At 44.7% G+C, this 20,942-nt stretch overlaps 1 protein-coding gene across 4 annotated transcripts in view; it reads left to right on the top strand.

Moving 5' to 3' along the window:
• Positions 1-20,942, top strand: part of SRGAP3 (SLIT-ROBO Rho GTPase activating protein 3) — a 208,683-nt gene that overhangs the window by 147,323 nt on the left and 40,418 nt on the right. For all 4 annotated transcript variants that reach the window (XM_019499705.2, XM_019499704.2, XM_059715992.1 and 1 more), the window contains exons 5-6: positions 3,946-4,131; positions 5,927-6,055. In XM_019499705.2, the coding sequence (XP_019355250.1) occupies positions 3,946-4,131; positions 5,927-6,055 (315 nt within the window). The remainder of the gene's footprint in view (positions 1-3,945; positions 4,132-5,926; positions 6,056-20,942) is intronic.

Raw genomic sequence — 20,942 nt, 5'->3', positions numbered from 1 at the left:
TTTCATTTAGGTACCCCTCTGTGCACCCCACAACAAGTAGGGGAGGACTCTGGGGTAGAGCGAGGAGGAAAGGCTGAGATAAAGCTCCCATGGCTTTTATTTTGCCTATGTCGTGTAGCACAAAAGGGGTCTGCTTTGTGTGGATTCTGTGGTTTTGTCATTAGGAAGTTGCAGTTGCAAACGCATGTGGTCCAAATCCCTATTGAGTTATAGGCTTTGTGAAATAACACAGGGTCGAAAGGGGCTCAAGACTCCTCTTGCTACTCCTCCCATTCTTCTGGAATTATAAATCACGGAGACGGCACGTTTCTGGGAGACTTTGATAAGGCATTTGGAGCTCATTTAGAGGCTACGTTTACGCTTGGCTGGAAGAAAGGTCATATGTTTGTGCCTAACGTCTTCCAAGCTAAACACCCAAGGTTTTTTCTGACAACCGCAGCTGTGGAAAACTCTGTGTTTTGTTCGCTGGGGTTTGTGCAAAGTTGTTTTGTTTTTATTCTGTTTTTTTTTCCTTTTGTGGTTTCGTGCTCCTTTTGAGTGTGCTGTTTTTTTTTCCCCTCTGAAATGATATTGTTCTTTGTAGCTACTGCCCCAAACCACAATTGGGTTCTTTTAATACTCAGCTTTGGAGCTGGCACTGGGAGACTAAGTGATGTGTCCAAAGTTATACTGGAATCAATGGCAGAGCTAGGGATGGTGACCTGAGACGAAATCCTGACTCTTTGGGAGTCGGTGCAAGTTCTTCTAACTTCAGGGTTCGTGGGTGATTCCCAGGATCATCCTTTTCTCTGATGGTTTAGAAGACTTCTGTGGCTCTGATGATCGGTTGAAACTTAAAAAGACCTTTTGACCACTTTAAAACTAAATTAAGAGGATATCAATTGAGCTGAACTCTTTTTTCCTTTAATTTTGTCAGGAGGCTCTGATTGCCAGCAGGTATTGGTTATCACTTGATTTATATCTTGTTCAAACAAAAGCTGTTTTTCTGCTCCTCCTTCAGTTCATGTTCTTTCTGCCCACATGAAAGATGCTATCCTTCTCCCTCTAACGTCATAGAATTTTTTTGAAAAGAGTTGGTTGTATGGTAGAGTAGGATTTTAAAGGAGCTTTGGTGTTGTAGGAAAGGTTCAGTTTAAAGAGTTGGTTGTCTTTGGCTATTACAGAGAACAACAGAAATGTCCAGGACTGTATAGATGTTGATTGGCCAAACATCATTGTTATGGGCCAGATTGCTGTCTAGATGGCTTTTGCTGCATGTGAGGTAAGGATAATCGGAGAACATGGACTCATGAGGCATGTCCAGATGAGCGCATGCGCGTTTCCCTGAGGACAGATAACGGTGGTACATAGTTGTGCTGCTGCTACTTGTCCCTGGGGAATGCCTGTGCGCACGCAACCTGGCACATGGCAGGTTGCCCTGGATGGGGTAAGGGAGGCTGGTGCCAGCATCTGGGCTGGCCCCAGCAGCCTGTCCTGGGAGCCTCCTAGGGCTGCAGCAGCAGTGAGTCAGGTGCGTGGAGCCTGGTTGATAGTTGGAGTGTGGCTCCAGCTGGCTAGGCTGTGGTTTCATTTGGTGTACACTACTGCCACATGCACTGCCCCGCTTTTTTGGGGGATCTCCCAGTGTCAAAACCCCCCTGCTGTGCTGCACATTAGTATGTACAGCATATGTGGCTTGCAGTGCTGCAGATGGATCTGTAGTGCTGCAGACCGCACGTGCGTGCTTGTCTGGGTGTGCCCATGCAGTCTAAGAGGCCCCAGACCCAGTGATGCAGGAGGTCTCTTGCTTCTATTCCATTTGGGCTGGAACGGGGAGGTAAGGCCATGGCCAAAATTCAAGAGACCCTATACCTCTGTGTGGCCATGAGGTGTTTCCCCCCATTGATTCCCATTGTGTTCCCAGGGTCCAATAGGCAGTGGGTGGGATGTTACCTACTATTCTGGGGGAACCAGTGTAAGTCAGGGGGCCCTCAACAGTTTGTTGGAAGCCTCCTTAGACAGCTGGTTTTGGGTGGAGTGGATGGGAGATGATGCCCTGGAGCAGCTCTCCCCCTTCCTGCTGCAGTCCTCCAGAACCTGAGCCTTCTCGAGCTCCCGTGGAGAGGTGCTCCTACAGCTTGGCTCAAGGAAGGAGGGCCCAGCCTCAGATCTCAAACTGTTCTGGTCTGCAGTAGCCATGTAGCTCAAAATATCCTCTGCCATGTATTTTGTGCTAAAGTGAGCCTGATGGCTGAAAAGCAAATGACATGTTTACTTCACGGCCTTGCAGCAGCAGATTGTTAGGGAGCACCAAAAGCAAGGCCTAAGGCCACGGGGGAGCTCAAAGGTCAGGATCAACTTCAGCACATGTCCCTTAGGATTGTGTTCAGATCCCAGCAGCCATGTGAAGAGCTGGGTTTATAAAAAGGCACGCTTTAGGCCAAAGCTGTCACTCTGCTACATATTTTGCCAGGGACAAATGGTTCTTGGTTTCCAGAAAAATCAGTAGCTCGGAAGGAAACCCCTTGCAAATGTATCTTCCTTAACATTGCTGAAGGGGTGGGGAGGGGAAGCTGCTGTCTGTTCGGTCAGACCATTACAAAGGTCTCTATAAACACAGACTAGCATCTGTGAGTCAACCATCTTTTACCTTCCGGTTCTTTGCTTTCCCTCCTTATTCAAAAGATGCTCAATAAAACACTTAGCAGATAGGATTTAGTACATGAGCTGTGGGTTGGTTCCTCTGCTGGAGCACCTCAGCAGAGCACCATTGATTTCAGCGGTCTTGCATTAATCTAAATCAGCCGAGGATTGGGTTCTGAGCTTGCTAAACAGGATGCAAGGAGATAGAGCAAAGGGCCGTGATACTGGTATTCTACCTGCTGCAGCCAAATGTTGTCCCTGTCCCTACCCCCACCCACGCTCCTTTTAAAGGGAAAGCACCTGGAGAGATTGTCCCGAGATCGTCACTCCACTTCACTCCTCCCTTTGCAACTGAGCGGCATACAAAGCTTCGTTCCAGTTCTTAGCGATCAGCTGCATTTCACAGTCTCATTGGCAGGCATTTCGGGGCAGCTAACATGCAGTTCTCCTCTACAGAGACAAGTCAAGCATCTCTACCCTAGTCAAGGTGATGTGAAGTAAAACATCCGCATCTTGGAGGGAGATGATGAAAGGGGACAATGTGACTAAAGGCATAAAGAGAGAGGAGCGATGTATTTTTCTTTGTGTTCCTTGTGCAGATGTGTTTCTCTATGTGTTTTTCCTTGTGTGTTGCAAACTGATCATCACGGTCTTGTGCTGAGTGTACTGGATGTCCACGTGCACCCATTTTGACCACCCTTGTGGCAGCAGATAAAGGCCTGATAGGGTGGGCTGTGGAAAGCAAAACTGTCTCTTCACTTAGATACAACAGCCCCCCAGGTTAGAGATAAGGCCCATTGGGAGGATTTTTGCCTCATGTTTCCAAGCTGTATGTGCTCCTTTGGCTAGAGGGTTTGAACATCGTTTACTTGGGGAGAGAGGGGTTGGAGTAAAGGTGACTTTGTGTTGCCTTTGTGCTTGCCATGACATGGGACTGTCCAAGATGCTGTCTGTCCATCACCATGGAGCGGTGTAAGTGGCATCCTGCTTTCCTTGTGGATGCGGTGTAGCAGAGGAAAGCTGGATTGCAAGGTGCTATGGCTATTCCCTTGAATCCATCCTCTGCTGGGGATTTAAAAGGCAAGTTTCTTATACAAGCTCTGCACTGGCTGGAAGGATGCTTGATGTATGCAGAAGCCTCCTCCTGGCCACTTTGAAGTCTCTCTGTTTTCCTCTAGTGGCTTTAACAGCCACAGAATAGCTGGGGACCATGTTCTCCACAGCTGTTGAATCGGGACCTTGCATAAATACTCCTTTTGTGGCTTCTCCTATTTTTTTTTTTTTTTTTAACTGTGGGAGATTTATTTGCATCTGTTTCTCCAGGTGATGAAAACCTATCACATGTACCATGCAGAGAGCATCAGCGCTGAGAGCAAGCTGAAGGAAGCAGAGAAGCAGGAGGAGAAGCAGTTCAACAAGTCAGGGGACATCAGCGTGAACCTGCTGAGGCACGAGGATAGGCCTCAGCGCCGGAGCTCTGTCAAGAAGATTGAGAAGATGAAGGAAAAGGTGGGTGGGAGGAATAATGAGTCTCCTTGCGCAGCTGTCAAGTCTGGGCGTGGGGGATCGCTGGATGCCGACCATCTTGCTTCAGTCTAGAAATCCCGCGGTGGTGAGGGTTTCAGCTGTCTCATTCACTACTTGCATGCAGCCATTTCTGTTGCCTTTTGAAGGGATGGGGGAAGCTGTCTCCCCCTTACTTTGCGCTCATGTATATCTCAGCAGAAATACCAATGAGAGCAATTTGTGGATGCCATAAAAAAGTCTCTTTACTGCCTGTTAGTCATGAAGATACGCCAAAGTCAGCAGGTAGCAAGGACTGAATTCGAAGTCAGGCTGCCACTTGTTAGTAGGAATTGGACCGGGGGGACACAGAGGAGGTCTGTAAAGGGGGGGGGAGATCAGTGGGGGGAGGGAATGATGTGGCCAGCAATTGGGTAGCCACTGTGGCTCTTAGCAGAGGAAGAGTTGAAAGAGGTAGTTGGAAGGTTCTCTAAAGAGCAATGACTTTGAAAACAAATGCAACAAAAAGGCTGAAACAGCCAGCTAGAGCAAATGAAATCCTTGTACAGGAGCTATTTAGACTGTGGTTAGTGGGTTCTGAGAGACGTTGTCAGCTGCTAAGGGAGGAAGCAAACCAATAAATCTCATTTGTCACAAGCAGACTTTATCGCATGGGCCCAGAGGTCACCAGGCAGGGGAGGTTTGTGGTCTGGCTGCTGTGCATTGACTGCTTCTTTCTGTTTTCTAAAATTCCTTATTTTACCAACAAGCAGTAGATATTGCAGCATTCGCTATGTCAGAGACTTGAAGAAAAAAGCCTTCAGGGGACATATAACAGCGTTTCTACCTCCTTACACTCCACGCTGAGCTAGTGGGCAGAATGATCTGGAGCTCTGGTACAATAAATAGTCTTTTCCCATAAATTAACTTTTTGGCTCAACCCTACCAAATCCTCATGTTTTAGTTTGACAGAGCCACCAAACATTTTTTATTGCAGCATGTGCTCTGATTTTTTTTTTTTTTTTTTGAGAAGGAAAAGTAGCTCCAGTGGCTCAGAAATGGGTTGTTACATGCTGATTCACTGACCTGTGTTTGTTGCTAGACTATGACAGAGCACAAATCTCTTTTGTTTTAGCTTGCTGCACCCCAAGTCACTTAAGTCACATTATGCCGCTGAATTTCCTACAGCAGCTGGAATTAATGCACAGTATACCACCGAGATGTGCAAACACTGACACCATTAAAGCAGTGCAAAAACATTTAGACCACTTTAAAGTGTCATGCACACATGCCTCTTGATTCGTCTACACACGGCCTTAATTAGAGACCTTTTGGGAACAACTACCCTGGATCCAAATGCATCTGAATCGGCAGGGGCTTTGGGTTCTGGGTTTCATTCTGCATTTTTCAGCTTGGGCCCTTGAGTAGAGTTCTGTTTTCAGATACATCTGCATAAATCCTGGAGTAAGTCCAGATGCACATCAGTGTAACGGTGAGTTGAATTTGACCCCTTGATCTTGATGTATGTCATACCTTCCATGAATGTACAGATAGCAGAGCAGAGACAGCAGCAGCTGTGCTCTGAATGCATCATGTACAGCCAAGTAAAATGCACTTACTGTGCTGCTGAATGGACTAGGCGTCTTCAGATAGAATCACCCGCCGTACCAGGAAAGATACCTGCTGCATCCTATCCGATACCAAAGGGTGCTACCGTGCAACAACAGCACACTCTTGGGGACCTGCAATAAGAGGGAATGTGAACTCCTGAATGTCTTATTTGTGTGTTCTCTTTTCTCAGAGGCAAGCCAAATATTCTGAAAACAAGCTGAAGTGCACTAAAGCTAGGAACGACTACCTGCTGAACCTGGCAGCCACAAATGCAGCCGTCAGCAAATACTACATCCACGACGTGTCTGACCTCATTGATGTAAGTGATTATTCCCTCAATACAGCTGCCCCTCTCTGTTGGCAAGGGAGCAGCCAAGGCCTCAGCATTGTTTAGCCCTGGAACTGGCCCTGGGGTGCACTCTGGAAGCGAAGGGGAAGTGGGTGGCATTTTGAAATCTGCCTACCTGGAGGCTGGGGGTCTTCTACGGACATTAGCATTGTTGCTGTTTTTTCCCAAACTGTACAAGTGTAGGTCTGACTTCCTAAAGATAGTGCAAGCATGTATGGATAAAAATTGAGCTTTCGTTATATGGGAGTTGGCCTCCATCAAGTTTCATGGAGGCCACATGAAAACAAAGTTGGTTTTAGTCCATGTTTAAACCTCCTTCTCCAGCATCTGAAAATAATGATTGGGTATGGGGGGTAGGGTTTGCAGCTGCTGATATTTATACATTAGAATAGGGCATGAACTAGCCCACCAATATGCAAAACCCTCAAAGCAGAGATGTCTGGAGAGGGATCCAAATCTGAATGTTGTGATTCAGGCCCTAAACCTTCAAGCTATATATTACTTCCACACTTCTGTCTGTCACATATTTCTATCAGAGTCAAAATTGTGGCTTCAGTGCACCAGAGTTATGTCTTTGGTAGAAATTTCAGAGAAATATATTTGCTTAGGTTGGCATCTCTCTACACTCTGTGATGATGGCCTTGTTTGAAACGGCTGAAATATGGCATCATCCTAGCATACAGATCTTTAGAAAGGCCTAAACTTTTAAGGTGGAATTTATCTCTTGGCAGAAGGCCTGAAAAAAGATGCTCTATATCATTTAAGGAGCAGCTTAAGTAGTGTATTGGGTTGTCTATGGACCTTTGAAGTTGAGGTGGACTGTCACCTACCAGATCACCCAGGAAGATCAAAAGGTGGAGTGTCTTCTGTTAAAAGTTTTAACTAAATCTAGGCAGGCCTTTTTTAAATTTAAAACTGGAGGTGAATGCTTGCACTGATACTGGGAGCGTCTACACATTCATTAATGTGCCTGAGATACTGCACGTTTAGTTTATTACTTGCTTAATAGAGTACTAGCTAAATGTGCAGTAACTAGAGTTACTGTGCAGGAGCACCAGCACATGATTATTTTGTGATGTTTACTGCGCATTAGCCTAATAACACTGCAATAGGCTTTTAGCATGGTTTTTAACCACCACGCTACTGCACAGTTATTAGGCTAATGCACAGTACACATCTTGTGTAGACGTGCCTACTGAGATGCAGTCTGTTTCTTTGGCCTGTGTCGTACAGGAGAGCAGATTAAAATGGCTTCTTCTGGCCTGTCTCTGAATGTAAAAGAGATGAAAAAGAAACCTGAAAATCCATAATTGCTGAGGGATCTTTACCATGGAAACTTCAGATGGAGAATTCATTTTGTCCTTATTAAATCCCAGAAAGAATTCCCGTGGACTTCTCAAGTGCTTTTATCCATAAGCTTAGTATTGCAAATGCTTACGATTGGGTTTATGCCTGTCTGGGAGAACACTTGAGTGTGTGCTGAACTGCCACTGAAGTCAGTGAGAGGTGAGCAGATGTGTGTTCAAGTTAAGCATGTGTGCAGAAGTGCTTTTCTGAACTCAGGTTCTCAGCTTAGATCGTATTCTTCCAAAATGTGTGATCCTCTTCCACCCAGTCCCTTGAAAACCCATTAGTGCAGTAACAAAGTGACCTGCATTTTTGACCTAGGCTAAGGTGATGGCACACTACAGAAGTGCACATATTAATAGTTTCTCAGGGATTTCACAGAGTGGAATAGAATGGCATTTATGTCCATGTAGGTGCCTAATAGGTGGAACAGGATTTCTCCCCTAGTACTTACTACTGTGAATAACCCTATTGCAATCACTGTTCTTGGAAACAAGCAAAGTTGTAACCTCAGAATCAGGCCATTTATGTTTGCTAGTGAATTTTACAGTCTACTTTTAAGTGATTCAAAAATTAGGTAGGCAAGGTTCTTTGGGTAGATGTGATATCTTTTATTAGACCAACTGAGTAGTTGGAAAAATGTTCTTTGCAACTACTCAATTGGTCTAATAGAAGATATCACATCTTCCCAAAGAACCTTGCCTGTCAATGTCCTTAGACCAACATGGCTACAACCAAAACCCCTAAAAAATTAGGGTTTCCATCTCCTCCTTTGGAGGCATCCCCATAGTTTTGCAGTTCCCACCATACAGAATTTCTTTCTGCAAGTCATTTTTCACTGGCTTAAGTTATTGCAGTGATCATATAAATAACAGCAATCTAGAAATATAAATAACACAGCAGTTCTTTGCAGAGTTTTTGTCTTGGATTAAATGTCACCTAAATGTTTTATTTAAAGAACAGTACTGGGGTGTTTATCTTTCTTAATTAGTCCTCGAACTCTGATTTTTTGTTCCGATCAGTAATTGAAAGAGAAGTTTTGATGTAAGGCCATTGGGAAGTTCAAGATTAGAGTTTATGCTAAAATTGTATTTAGGATAATTTTGGATTCTCTCCTTGTTCTTGGCCATGTTTACTTAGGTTAAAACAAAATAAAACAACAATTTGAAAATGGAAACATATGAACAGAAGGGCATAGTGATGTCTGCCTAATTTTCCTCTTGGGGTTCTGTATCCCGCCCCCCCCCTCCCCGGATGAATGACTTGTTCTCCTGGAGCTGAGAGACTTTGGTTTCCTGGAGAGCTGCCGATACCAGTTTGGCTCTGGCTGCTTATGTTATTCCTCCCAACTTTATTTCTTTGCTGACACTTCCACTGGAACCAGCAGATGGTTTCTCTTCCTCACTCCAAGAATCCCTTCAGGGAACTTTCACTAGAGCATCCTTGACTCTGTACAGCTAAATTCTCTTAATTATATATTCCGTTCACCAAAGAAAGCAAAGTATTGTTCTGGATGTGTGAGCTGAACATGGGTGTCCTGATTTCAAACCCCCAAGAGGAGAGCAGTTTATTTGAACAAACTTTGGACAAACCCAACGTGTATCGTAGAAGTACATTGGAAGGGAGAATGTTTGTCTTAGAATAAAGAGACCCCGTTGTCTGTATCACGAAGGGCAAAGAAAAGAAACACTATTTTTTCCATACCTGCTCAGTACTAGCAGTACTCATGTGTTCACTACAGGGGAGAATTTAGAGCAGCATATTTTTCAGTGCAGTATTAAAGTTGCATTTTAAATCCTAATATCTGTAATAACAATACCATCTTTTGTTCTGAAGAAATCCCAGATCTAAAAAAGTTAGACCTGTGTCTTTTAGATTTTAGTTTCAAGCATGTACATGTGCACACATGTGTATATACACACGTGTGCATGCATATATAGGAATTGGTCTGTCCACCAATTAAATGCAACTGTGGCACATACAAGGTGGAAGCAAACATTTTAATGGCGTGCAGCACTGCTGCACTATGAACTCATACAGGAAAAGTGACGTTCTTCCCCACCCTGTAGAGAATCAGCACGGAGAGTATCCATCTTATTTTGAAGAGATTACGTGGATCATGGGTGGTGTGTAGCCCCCTACCCAGGGCTGAATTGTGTTTGAGAAGTAGGTGACTGGAGCCATATGGGAATAAACTCTTGAGTGAAGGGAGCAGAACGAGCAGAGGTATTTTAAAATAGGGATTGATTTTTGCTTTTCTGGAGGTGGCGTATGAGTGGACGGGCGTTCTTGTGTGGAATCACAGCAGGCTTGATGTATTGCAGTTATGATAATGCTTCCAGCTGCTCCACCCTCCATCACCCAGGAGTGGTGATTAACGATGTAACGGGTTGTCTTTCTGGCACATAATAGGGGTTATAGAAGGGCTCCTACATGCAGTTCCTATCAAGTGCAAATTGCCATTTGGAGTTTTATGACTTGTATGCAAATCTGAACCATCAGAACACTGGAGCTTCTAATTTAGCAGCGTTCAGAGGGAAAAAAAAACAGATGGGTGAATGTCATTTATTAGGCCCAGCCGTGACACATCTCACGTTATCCGCACCTTAGCAAAATTGTATGTTCTGTAACACAGCCTGTCTGCTAAAGAGTTGTCTGTCTGTCTCTCTGGTTAAAGCCAGGGTCTCAGCTGCTCTTACAGAAAGTGGAGAGTGCTTTTAGGGCTTTTGATTTTAATGAGAAATGTAAGACTTAATCAGAGTCACCATGGAATTGCACACAACGTGGTTCTCCCTGATTTTGTATCAAATGAGTTTTGTTCCATGATGGGCAGGAGAAAGGTTCAAAAACCCTATCATTTAGACTTTGGTTTAAAGAGTGTCCTTGTACAAATTTCTCAAAAGAAATGCATAGTTATACTAGTACTCCTGGGTTCTTTCCTTAGGTTTGTCACTGATTTGTTATGTGACCTGAATTAATCCCTTTAGCTGCATATAAAATAGGGATTACACTACTTACCTGACTGGGGTTTTTTGAGAAACAGTTGTGAAGCACTTAGTGGCTGTCAGCTGAGAACTGTTTTGGGATTTAGTGGTAGCACAGTACGATTCTGCACCCTGATGGAATCCACCAAACTTGTTGAATTTTTTCTGCATCTGATAGCTACAGTGATGGGCACGTAGACTGGGAAAAGGAACAGGACTCAAGAACCTGCTAATAAGTAAATGAGCACATTTGGCAGTAAAGTTGCACTTTAGTGCTGAGTTGTTTGGTCACTAGAAAACTTAGCTGATGACACTGAGATTTGTCACAGGCTCAAGCAATGCACAGTCAAGTAAGGAGGGAAGCAGCAATGCCAATCAAAATGATACTGCTGAAAATCCTCAAGCAAATTGATTTATTTACATTGAACCAAAAACTGCTGGGTGTTGCAAATATGTCAGAGAGCACAAGCCCCATAAAAAAGGAAAAAAAGGTGTCTCAATGCATTTAAATATATATATCGAAAAAAAATGTACATATCTAAATGTACCCACACACACACATGCATAGACCCTTATAGCTGGAGCACATCAACAGGAATGCAGAATATTTTCCCTGCCGTGATAAGAATTTCAAAGCAGTGTCTTGAAGGAATAGGGTTAGAAGCAGCTGCTGAGTCTGGGCCCTTCATCCGAGGGACATTATGATTGGCTTGTTTTAAACTGCGGAGGACTCTTCTTACCTGATGGCTAAGGCCACGTGTAGATGAAATGAGAGGCGTGTGTGCATGACACTTTAAAATGGGCTAAATGTTTTTGCACTGCTTTAATGGTGTTGGTGTTTGCACGTTTCAGCAGTGTATTGCGTATTAATTCCAGCCGCTGTAGGAAATTCGGTGGCGTAATGTGCCTTAAATGACTTGGGACTACAGCCCCAGAGCGAAGCACTAGGCTCCGTGCAGCTCCACGGCTCTGCAGGAAGCCCTGCAGGCAGCCTGGCAGCAGCCTGAGAAAGCAGGCTCCACCCAAGAAAAGTGGAGAGCCTGATTTGGGTTTTTCCCCTCCCTGGAGCCTGTCTGAGCTGTGCGAGGGCCTGGTGCTTCCCTCCATGGCTGCAGTGCCCCTTGGGACCACCCAGGCTGGGTGCCTGCGGGCAGGTGTGCCACTGTCACGGAGGGAAGCACCAGCCCACCACTGCAGCCCAGAGACCACTCTGCACGCTGGCAGCTCGCCCTCCCCTCCCTGCTGGAGAGGCAGGTAAGTAAGCAGCGTGTGTATATGGCATTGGGGTTGAATCGGCCCTAAATCGAAGTGGTGTTTTTTAAAACCCACTACTTCAATTTAGGGCTCCTGTTTTGTCTACACACACCTTAAGATACTGCATGGACAGTTAGGCCTCCTGGGTTTTCTTGCCAGACTTGCAACTAACCTATTCTGTGAGTTTGAACAAATTGCCCAGAGCTTAGTTTTGAAGCCTGATGCCTGTTTTTTTTCAGGGCCAAAGTACGGTAGCCAGAATTAACTCTGTGCACCAGTCATAACCTGGTTAGCATGTGTAGTCAGGCAGGTAGGGAAGTAGGCGCTGCTCATTTGGACTAGGCTCTTATGTAAAGGTGAGGCTGATTTTCGGAGGTGCTGATGTCATGTGGGAGAAGCAGGTGCTTGTTGGCCCCTCTGGAAGTCAGCCTGAGGGTAGGCCCCCCAAGTTGGCATTTGGAGCCCAAATTGCTCTCCTTTCCATGCACGCTTAATTGAGTGGGCAAAAGCAGAGGCTATGCTGAGGCCCTCTTAAAATCAGTCTTTTTAATCTCATTATGCTTCATTTTTTCCCCATATGTCTTATATGGGGCTATTAACTTCCAGACAGCCCTGTCCACAGCTGGATAACTCAGCATGACTCCGTTGACTCTGAATTGAGAAATGAGGGCCTACTGGAGAGAATTTGTTCCCTGCTTCCCACTCCTTTTCCTGTGGTTGGTGTCGTTGTGACAATGACATCCTGCTTAACTCTGCCTGCAGCTTCAAGCCTTCTGCTTGGCATCGCTTTCCTCCCAGGGATTTCACAAATCGATTGCCCCAGCTTCCTGGCTGACTAACAAACATCAGCACGGGGGCAGGAGAAATAAGTTCTGGTGGTCTAGGTTCTCATCTCATTTCTATGGGAAATCAGGAGCTGCTATAAACCTAGCTGCTCTGGGCTTATACTCTTTCATTTGGCATTGGAATCTGGGTCAACATGCTTGCTCCTCCCGGTTTTTTCCCTTAAAGCAAGTGGCACTTGGCCTTGGCATTTTTTTGCCTTGCATAAAAAGGCCTTGAGATCTGCTAAGTCCTGGAGCCCGCTCCCACCCGTTAGTGTGCTCTGAGGTGCTCTGCCAGACAGCCGACCCCCCCAGTAGCATGTTGGGAGCCAGGCGTGTCTTGTCACAGACACTCTGTGCAAAGTTTAATAAAACTATTGCACGTGGCAGCATCTGCAGCTCAAATCTAGCCCCCTCTGAGTGACAAGTGCCTTCACTTCAGCTTGATATACTGTATGTCTCTGCCGAAAAAGATCTAGTAGCTCCGGGGTTTTTCAAATAGAGTCAACAGCATAGCAATAAAAAGAATAAACAGCTTCTATCACGGGGAATTAGTCTCTCTCAAAAGACTCAATGCAATTCTTTACTTCCCAGCCTGCTGTGTCCGTATTATTCCCTTTCCTGCTGAGGAGGCTATTTTGTAATGCCGCTGGCAATCCGTGGCACCTGATCCACTCGCTTCCTCTGCAGCTCCGGGGGTGGAAGGAGGAGAGGAAAAATCTTTTCTGTGCAAGAAAAAAGAACATTTCTGTTCAGGAAATACTAGACAAGCACTTTGCTTTCTACTCGAGGCTTTGAATACCAGCTTAGAGAGCTGTGCACCGAGGAAATATGCACACTGTAGAGCCATACAATTGGGAGTGTTCATTTAGGCTGACATGAAGTAAATAGTAAGGGGCATAGCCTGCCATGACTTTACACAAACAGAGTCTGAAGGACTAGCTGTGGGACATTTTGTTTTCTTCTCCCAATTCCCAGCTTTCTTCCTGTTATGGTTGCAGAATTAACCTTCAAGAGAGTGAGCCGTGCAACAGTGCCTGGCTGAGTTTGCAAAGAGCTTGGAGGTAGGAAGCGTCCTTTCATTTTAGTGGATGCTAACAGATGCTCACGAGGACTTTAAAATGTCAATCCTGTTAATGATTTCGCTGCTCCTTGGGGAATGTAAGAAAGGAGAGGAAGAATTGTATTTGTGAAGATTCAGTGCAGCACTTTCCAAACTGTAATATGTCCCCATGAGGCTCAAAGGATTAATCAAGGTGGGAAGGGCAGCAGGGGATTGGAAGACATATAAATTAATAAGGACAGACCTGTATCCAAACATGGCTGGGTGGCAGTGGAGGTGTGTATTTAGTTTCATTTTTTTTGCAGGGGGACTGGGCTTTGTAATGTGTGAAACTGTTGTGTCCTCCCTGAGCAGGTTTATACTCACCTGAGGCATTTTCACACGTGTTCCCGATGCGGCGCCTGCGCATCGTGTGTATCAGTGGTGCAGCGTGTCTCCGCACTAAGAAAATGGCAGTGCACTTTGAACTAAAGCACATCAAATGTGTTGTAGTTCAAAGTGCACTGCTGCCATTTTCTCAGTGTGGAGATGTGTTGTGGATATACGTGACGCGCGAGGCTGCCAGACAGCGTCACTTGACATGCTCCAGCAGACTTGTGTGCCAGCGTGCACGTTGGAGCAGGTTCCCCGCATGTGTGTAAGTGCCAGATATGCCTTTGGGCACGGTTTGAGTTAGTAACAGAACAAGCAGGCTCCAGGTCCTTAAATACATGTTCCTTTCGGCATGGCTATTTTGAACAGTGGTTTTATACAAATGTTCTCTCTTCACTGGTGTGATTGAGTGTTACTACCCTATGGTGATGGTGAAATGGAGGGTCTGTTTAAGACACACTTGGATACTGCAGCAATAAGGATCAAATTAAGGCCTAGACAGGTAGGACTCCCTCTTCCTTAAATGGCTTTGGAAAGTTTTACGTTTTTTAAAGGCAAAAAACTAGGTAACTTCATGTGCATCATTGTGAAATGCTGGATTATTCATAAAGGCAAACTGTGCTTCTCTCAGAGAAAGTATACTGCAAATCCCAGAAGGTGACAAAATATTTGCAGTTAGGAGGAGTTATGAGATAGCCCTCCACAGGAGACTGAGCAAGTCCCGTATCTGAGGACCTTTATGAAACTTTCTCAGTCTTTCTCTTGGAGAAAGCCTTTCTGCCAGAAGTGACACTCACAATACACACTCCCTTTCTATTACCAACCCCCTAGAAAAATCCAGAAAGGTCCTACTCAATGAATTTTGACCCACAAAAAAATTGCCAGCAGCTCCACAAAGGATTTCTCTACTGCTGTTGATACTTTGTGGTGATTGCAGAACACTGTAAAGTGCTGATGGCAACTCATAAAGCTCTCAGTTGAATAAATAGATATGGGGCCATTATTTGAATGTTTCAGTAAAACAGAGTAGAATCTAGCATGACATTTGTAACTTGTGGGACTTGGTAGCTGCAGCCTTCTTCTACATTTTTGCACCACTTTTTCTTCTTTGCATTCCCCAAATCCACACGATACATTTCGGTTGAAAGCCTTTTAATATTTCCAGTCTCTTACATGAGCTGTGATTTGATCCTATGTAGGGGGACAGCAAAAGACTTGTGCAGCATGCAAGTCCTGAGGATACTTTGAAGGGTAGGTAAGCCTTAAGTTGGACAGGCCAGTTTTCCTATCCCCCGCCCCCCACATTGATCTTGCATGGAATTTAATTGAACCATGTGGGAATCATGTGGAATTGCACCAATTTTCATAGGAGTTTTCTGAGTTTAAATCCTCCAGGGGACAAGCAAAATCTCTTGTAAATACACTGTATGTTCCTATCCAAATGAGAGTATGGAGGGCTTTGTTATGCTGCACTGCACCATTTTGCTATCAGAAGCTGCAAACCAGCCAATTCAGCAAGTAACGGTAGCACAATGAGCATAGTGAATTCTGATCAGGGTCTGTGGACAGTGGTGTAACACAGATTCATTATTATAATCTTACATATATCAAAGTGCACACAGGTTTCCTTTGCAAGTCAAAGTGATACTCTTGTAGCCCTTCTGCCAGGGCACTGGTTAGCAGCAAAAAAGGCTGGGTTCAAATTTTGGGGCACCTCTAAGTTATACCTGTGGCTTGAGCCGCCACCCAGAAAATCTGGGAATGCTGAATTTGCTGGGTTGTCCCATGCAAACAAAACCCCTTTCTTGCAAGCAGTACAAACACAAAACCCCAAATGTATTACAGGGAATAAAACAAAGCAAAAGAAAACATTAAATAGAATTTTAAATGCTATTAACTACTGAGCAAAGTCTAGGTGGTACCCTCTTGGGGAGACTTCACCCCTACGCAGGACATGGGGCTCCCCTATGGGTAGTTCTGGGGGCCTGCACCCCTATACCTGCCCTTCAGCAGTGGGCTGGAGAGTCCTGAGCTGTTCCTTGAGTTCACTGTGTTGCAGGGAGTGGGTTGAGAGTGTGGGTCCTTCTGCGTTGCAAGGGACCACTCCTAGAGAAGTGGTGGTGTGCCAATCTTTGCTCCCATGTAGGGGCTGAGTTTCCCTTCTTGCTATCTGCAAGAGGAGACTATACTCTTCAGCAGCCCCTAGCAGCTTCTCCCCTTCCCCAAACCAGCCCAGCTCCCCTTATATCACCCCAGCCTTGTCAAGCCACAGTCCAATCTTTCTCCCAGCCAATCCGCCTGAAGGACCTTCTGCTTCCTCTGGCCAAGAGTCCAGAGGGTTTTACATACTTTGGCCAGATACAGGTCCCAGCTTGCCATGTGCTGAGCACATGGCCAGAACAACAGAAAATCTTGAAAACAATATGCAACAACCAAAAGCACACACTTTACCATACTCAATGCTAAGTGTGTGTGTGTTACACTCTAATAATAAAAGGACAGAGTTTTGACCTGTGTCCAGAGTATGATAATAAGCTTCAAATTAAATGAAAAACCAGTGCAGGCCTCTTGAATTTTTCCAACCCTTGCTTAATAAGGTGGCCAAACTGCCTTTGTCATCTTCTGCCAAAGTTCGCACCTGGTAAATGATTTTTTTCCTTACGTGGAAGGAGCAAATGTTGGGGTCCAATTGCCAGTTTCATGATGTGTGTGCAGGTACAGATGGTTTTATGGCTCAGAAATATCACGCAGCCTGTAAATCATTACTGTCTGAAGACCATGCGGGAACTTTGCCTGACAGCCCTAGTTAGCTCTGTGCAAAGGGCTGTGGTAATTTCCCTTTGAACAAAACACGTCCTCTCTTGACAGCTCCTGGTTTATTTTCCCAATAGCTTGAATTAAAAGAACGGCCCTGAATTTGCAAATCCCTTCAAGGAATAACTCGGCAATAAATGCAGCTTTTTCAAAAAGCAAGAACTCAGGAAAACATGTCTGGGGTAGAGATCGCTGTGGAGACTTCAGGGAACAGAAGGATATCCGCATTCAAAATCCCAAAGCAGAAAAAAACCTGCTTCAGAGACCATAGAGTTAATTAACTTGTGCTGGATTTTAAAAGGGACTGGATAATTTTAGGCCCAGTAATACTTTTAGTTAAGCAACCTGTGCTAGAGGTAATCAAATGTCAGGCTTCAGGGCATGAATTGATCACCTCAGGGTCTGGAAATGTCCCTCTCTGCCACACACAGATCATTTTACATACGGCTAGGAGAAATTAAGTTGTTTAGGTTTCTATTTCAATTTCCCCGACTACTGCTCAAGGCGACATACTGAATGTGATGGCTCTTTTCCTGTGGTGACTTCACATATGGATCCTGGTGACTTTTTTAAGAGGCCTGTCGGGCCATGTCCTAAGTCTAGTGTGGAAACGTCCCACGGTGAGAAGTTGTAGAAGAAGAGAGGATAGGTTAGTGCTTGACAAGGGTTTTCTGATTCTTAGCCTCAGAAAACCAAGGAAGGCATGAGTTCCCACTTAATGTATTGTGGTGGCTTAGATATTTCATGGAAGTAGGAGGGGTGGTTTTGCTGCGAGTCACAAGCCTGGACAGCCTCATAAGAGGGGATCAGTCCTGTAAGCATCCCTTGGGCTGCCTCAAGCAGCGCTGTAATCTGAACTACCTCCCTAAATGCAGCCGCCTTCTTCCTCCGCAGAGGTGAACTCATCTGGGATGGCTGCAACATGTGAAGTGAATATGCCCGTATGCTTGGAAAAATCTTCTGGTAGTCCAGGCTTGGAAAGAGTCCCTGAGTTTTTTGTGGTGCAGGGCAAAGGTTTTGCCTTACGACTCTGGGCCACCGGGAGTGAAATATCTTGCCGTGGCCCTCTTTGCAGAACAGCGCTGCAGCACAGCGCTCCCCCGTGACGAGGTTGCTGACATGCCAGTTATGGGCTAGCTGGCAAGAAATGGGAACAACCCATCAAAACGATCACAGGAGGCAGCCAGTTGCTCAGGTCTCGTTTGGTCAGTCCAATTTCAGTTCTATTTTTTCTCCCTTAGTTGGGGAATGGGTGATAGCTCTCGAATTCGAGTAGACTCTTGCATTGTGCCCAGCGTGTATAACTTACAGTGGGTAGCTCAAGGCATCTGCTACCCCTACACAATCTGTTCCCTCTTAGACAGAAGGACAAGATAGCAGGGTAGAGTTTCTTTTGCTTCAAGGATCATCTGGCTGCTACCATAGGGAGATGCATTGCCCTCCGGGCTCCTGAAATAGTTCCTAAAGGTTTCAGATATTTTGGCTAAAAGGCAGCTTCCTCTGGAAGATCGAGCATGGGGTTGGGAGCCAGTTAAGCCTTGAGGTCTAATTCTGACGTTGCCAATAGATTTATGGCGTTTGGATTATTTGCTTTCCTCAGTTTTCCCATGGGTGCTCATCTACGAGAGCGAGGCACCTTAGCTATAATTAGGATAGTTAGTGAGAACTGAGAATAAAATTGGAATAATTAGCATTGCAAACCTCTTGGGGCATTGTGAACTTAATGGGTCTTCATTTCCTTGAAAAGTGTAAAGCCTTTTCACATATGCTAAGTATTCTTATACTTGATAACATACCATGATGGCTAGCTATCTAGTAAATAATAATCATTTTCCTCAATGAAAGATGATTGTGTTCTTTCCTTTGCCTCTTTACTCTTTTTTTTCTGAGATATTATCTGTGTTAGTTATGTCAGTGTCTCTCTAGTCCTTTTTCCATTATGAGATGCGTGTGCTATCATTATATTATAAATTCCCTCATTGGCAAGCCCAGCCGTGGATTCATATTTGCAGTGTGCAGAACAGCTTGCTTGATGTGGTCAAATCATTCTTTGGAAAGCATTTGTCAAAATGGGGCCAGACTGCTCTGTGTGATGTGTTTATTTGGATGTTCCCTCTAGATTCAAGAAAAATGTAACCTCCGGCTATGAAAGCGTTACTAGTCTGTTTTGTCTACTTGTAATATTTATCAACAGCGCTATTCCATAAAAATGAATTTGATAACAGTAATGACTTGTATTCCCCATCACCGTCCTTTCAAAATCTCTTCATTGCAAGCATTTATAAAGCACCTAGCACTGTAGGAGTATGACCTTAATATTAACTTTACAAACATTAAGCCTTATCATGGCCATTTCATGTAATGTATACATGGTTTACAGATGGGGAAGCTGAGACTAGATGCTTCGGTGACTTAGAAAAAGTCTTGTTAGCGTTATTTACACAGGGTCCAAATAATAAAACCATTGTTTATTTTTTCGAGTGGGTATTATATTCTATAGGATTCCTCTGTCAGAGCTTGTTACCTCCCTTAACTACCAAGCTACCCTCCTTCCCTTTTGTGAGGACTGTCTAGTTCATTTTGCTTGAAGCATTTTGCTTGATAGGCTGGGTAAAACTATTGTGAATGTGTTCAACTATGTGAAAGAGAAGAAAATGGAGCAACTGAGCTTTGCAAAAATATCTGCCTGCCCTGTGAAAATAGGGCAATTCCTCTGTGTTCCAGTGAAGAACATTTTGAGGTCATTGAGTATTAACAAAGCGGTTTAGGTTCAAATATTTTCTGCCAGCCAAAAGTTGGTTTTATTTTGTTTCCTCTTTTGTTTTGTTGACATATCTGGTGTGCTTGGTTCCTTGGTCAATGGGAATAACTTTTTCTTAATGATCCACTTGCATAAAAACATTGTGGTCCAGACTTTCAAAAGAGCTTGCATTGACTGTGCGGATGTGGTGAATACATGTTAAAGTGGGCAGCGCTGGAGTCTTTTGACGTCCTGTCTGTCATCTCGGTTCCTCAGTAAAGCAAGGGGAGGAAGGATGGTTTAGCAGTTAGGGCAATAACATGAGATGGGAGACTCTTGGGTTCAGTTCTCTGCTCCGCTACAGGTTTTCTGTGCATCATGGACCAGTCAATCAGTATCTGTGGTGTTCTCTGAGATGGATGTTCTCAAATATGCCTCACCCACCCATTCCCTCTTGTATGTGCCAAGCACAGAAATGTGGCAGCATAGCCACTCCCAATGCCCCTGCCTCTGGGCTTTTTGAGGATGGTCCTGGAGCAAGGCTTCATTGCCTCATTTCTGGGTTTGGTTTGTGCAAACAGGTACAGGTGGGTGGGCTTCCTTGTGAGCACCCCTCCCTCAGAGTGCTGGGAACATGTAAGTGTGCAAGGTAGGTACACTTGCCCAGGGTAAGCAGAAATGGGAGATGAGCTCTTCTCAAGTCCTAGCCTCAGTCCTGGAAACCAAGTTCTTTTTGAAAATTGGGTCTGCTTGTATTGCAGAGCCAGAGAGTTCATTGGAGAATCGTGGAAATAAGAGATGGAAGAGCTGGGATGCCACCCGCCCCATCCCTCTGCTCATTGTGCCATGGTCCTGTACAGGACAGCAGTGAGATGAGACCATCCTTTAATAATTTTAGCATCCACGAAAACATAATTACAGGACAGGGGAATAGGAAATAGAACTTTGTGACTGCGTCCTCGACCTGACCAAGGCACTTAACCTCCTGTGCCTTGTTATTAGACAACTCTTACATTTTCTGCCTGAGAAGGGTGGTGTGAGGCTTAATGAGTTAATGTATTACGAAAGTTTTGCTCCTCATCTGAAAGGCTCTATAGATGTGCCAAGGATGATCGGTATTTCCAGCAGTTCTTCTTTCTTTTCCATCAAAGAGAAGAGCAGGCTGAGAAAATGCCATTTGTTCTGGACCTGGGACTGGGAGTTTAAAGTCTTTTTTCTTTCTTCTTCCTTGTGTGTGTCTTTGAGGATTTTTAAACAGTCTTTTCTCCGTCTTTTCTGTCTTTTCTGGTCGCTGAGGTGTGACGCATCAGCCATGGTGCTAATCACCAGAGACTGAAGGAGCTGTAAAAATGTTGCTAGTAAGACGGTTGCCCTACTTGTCAGTAGCAGAGTTATTGGTGTTACAGTAACTGCTGGGTTCAGCATGAATTCAGCATTAAGCATGCAGTGAAATAGCATT

Source organism: Alligator mississippiensis, chromosome 12 (assembly GCF_030867095.1).
Source record: "Alligator mississippiensis isolate rAllMis1 chromosome 12, rAllMis1, whole genome shotgun sequence".
Taxonomy (NCBI): Eukaryota; Metazoa; Chordata; order Crocodylia; family Alligatoridae; genus Alligator; species Alligator mississippiensis.
Note: the sequence above shows the minus strand (reverse complement) of the source record. Positions and strands in the feature narration are given on the sequence as shown.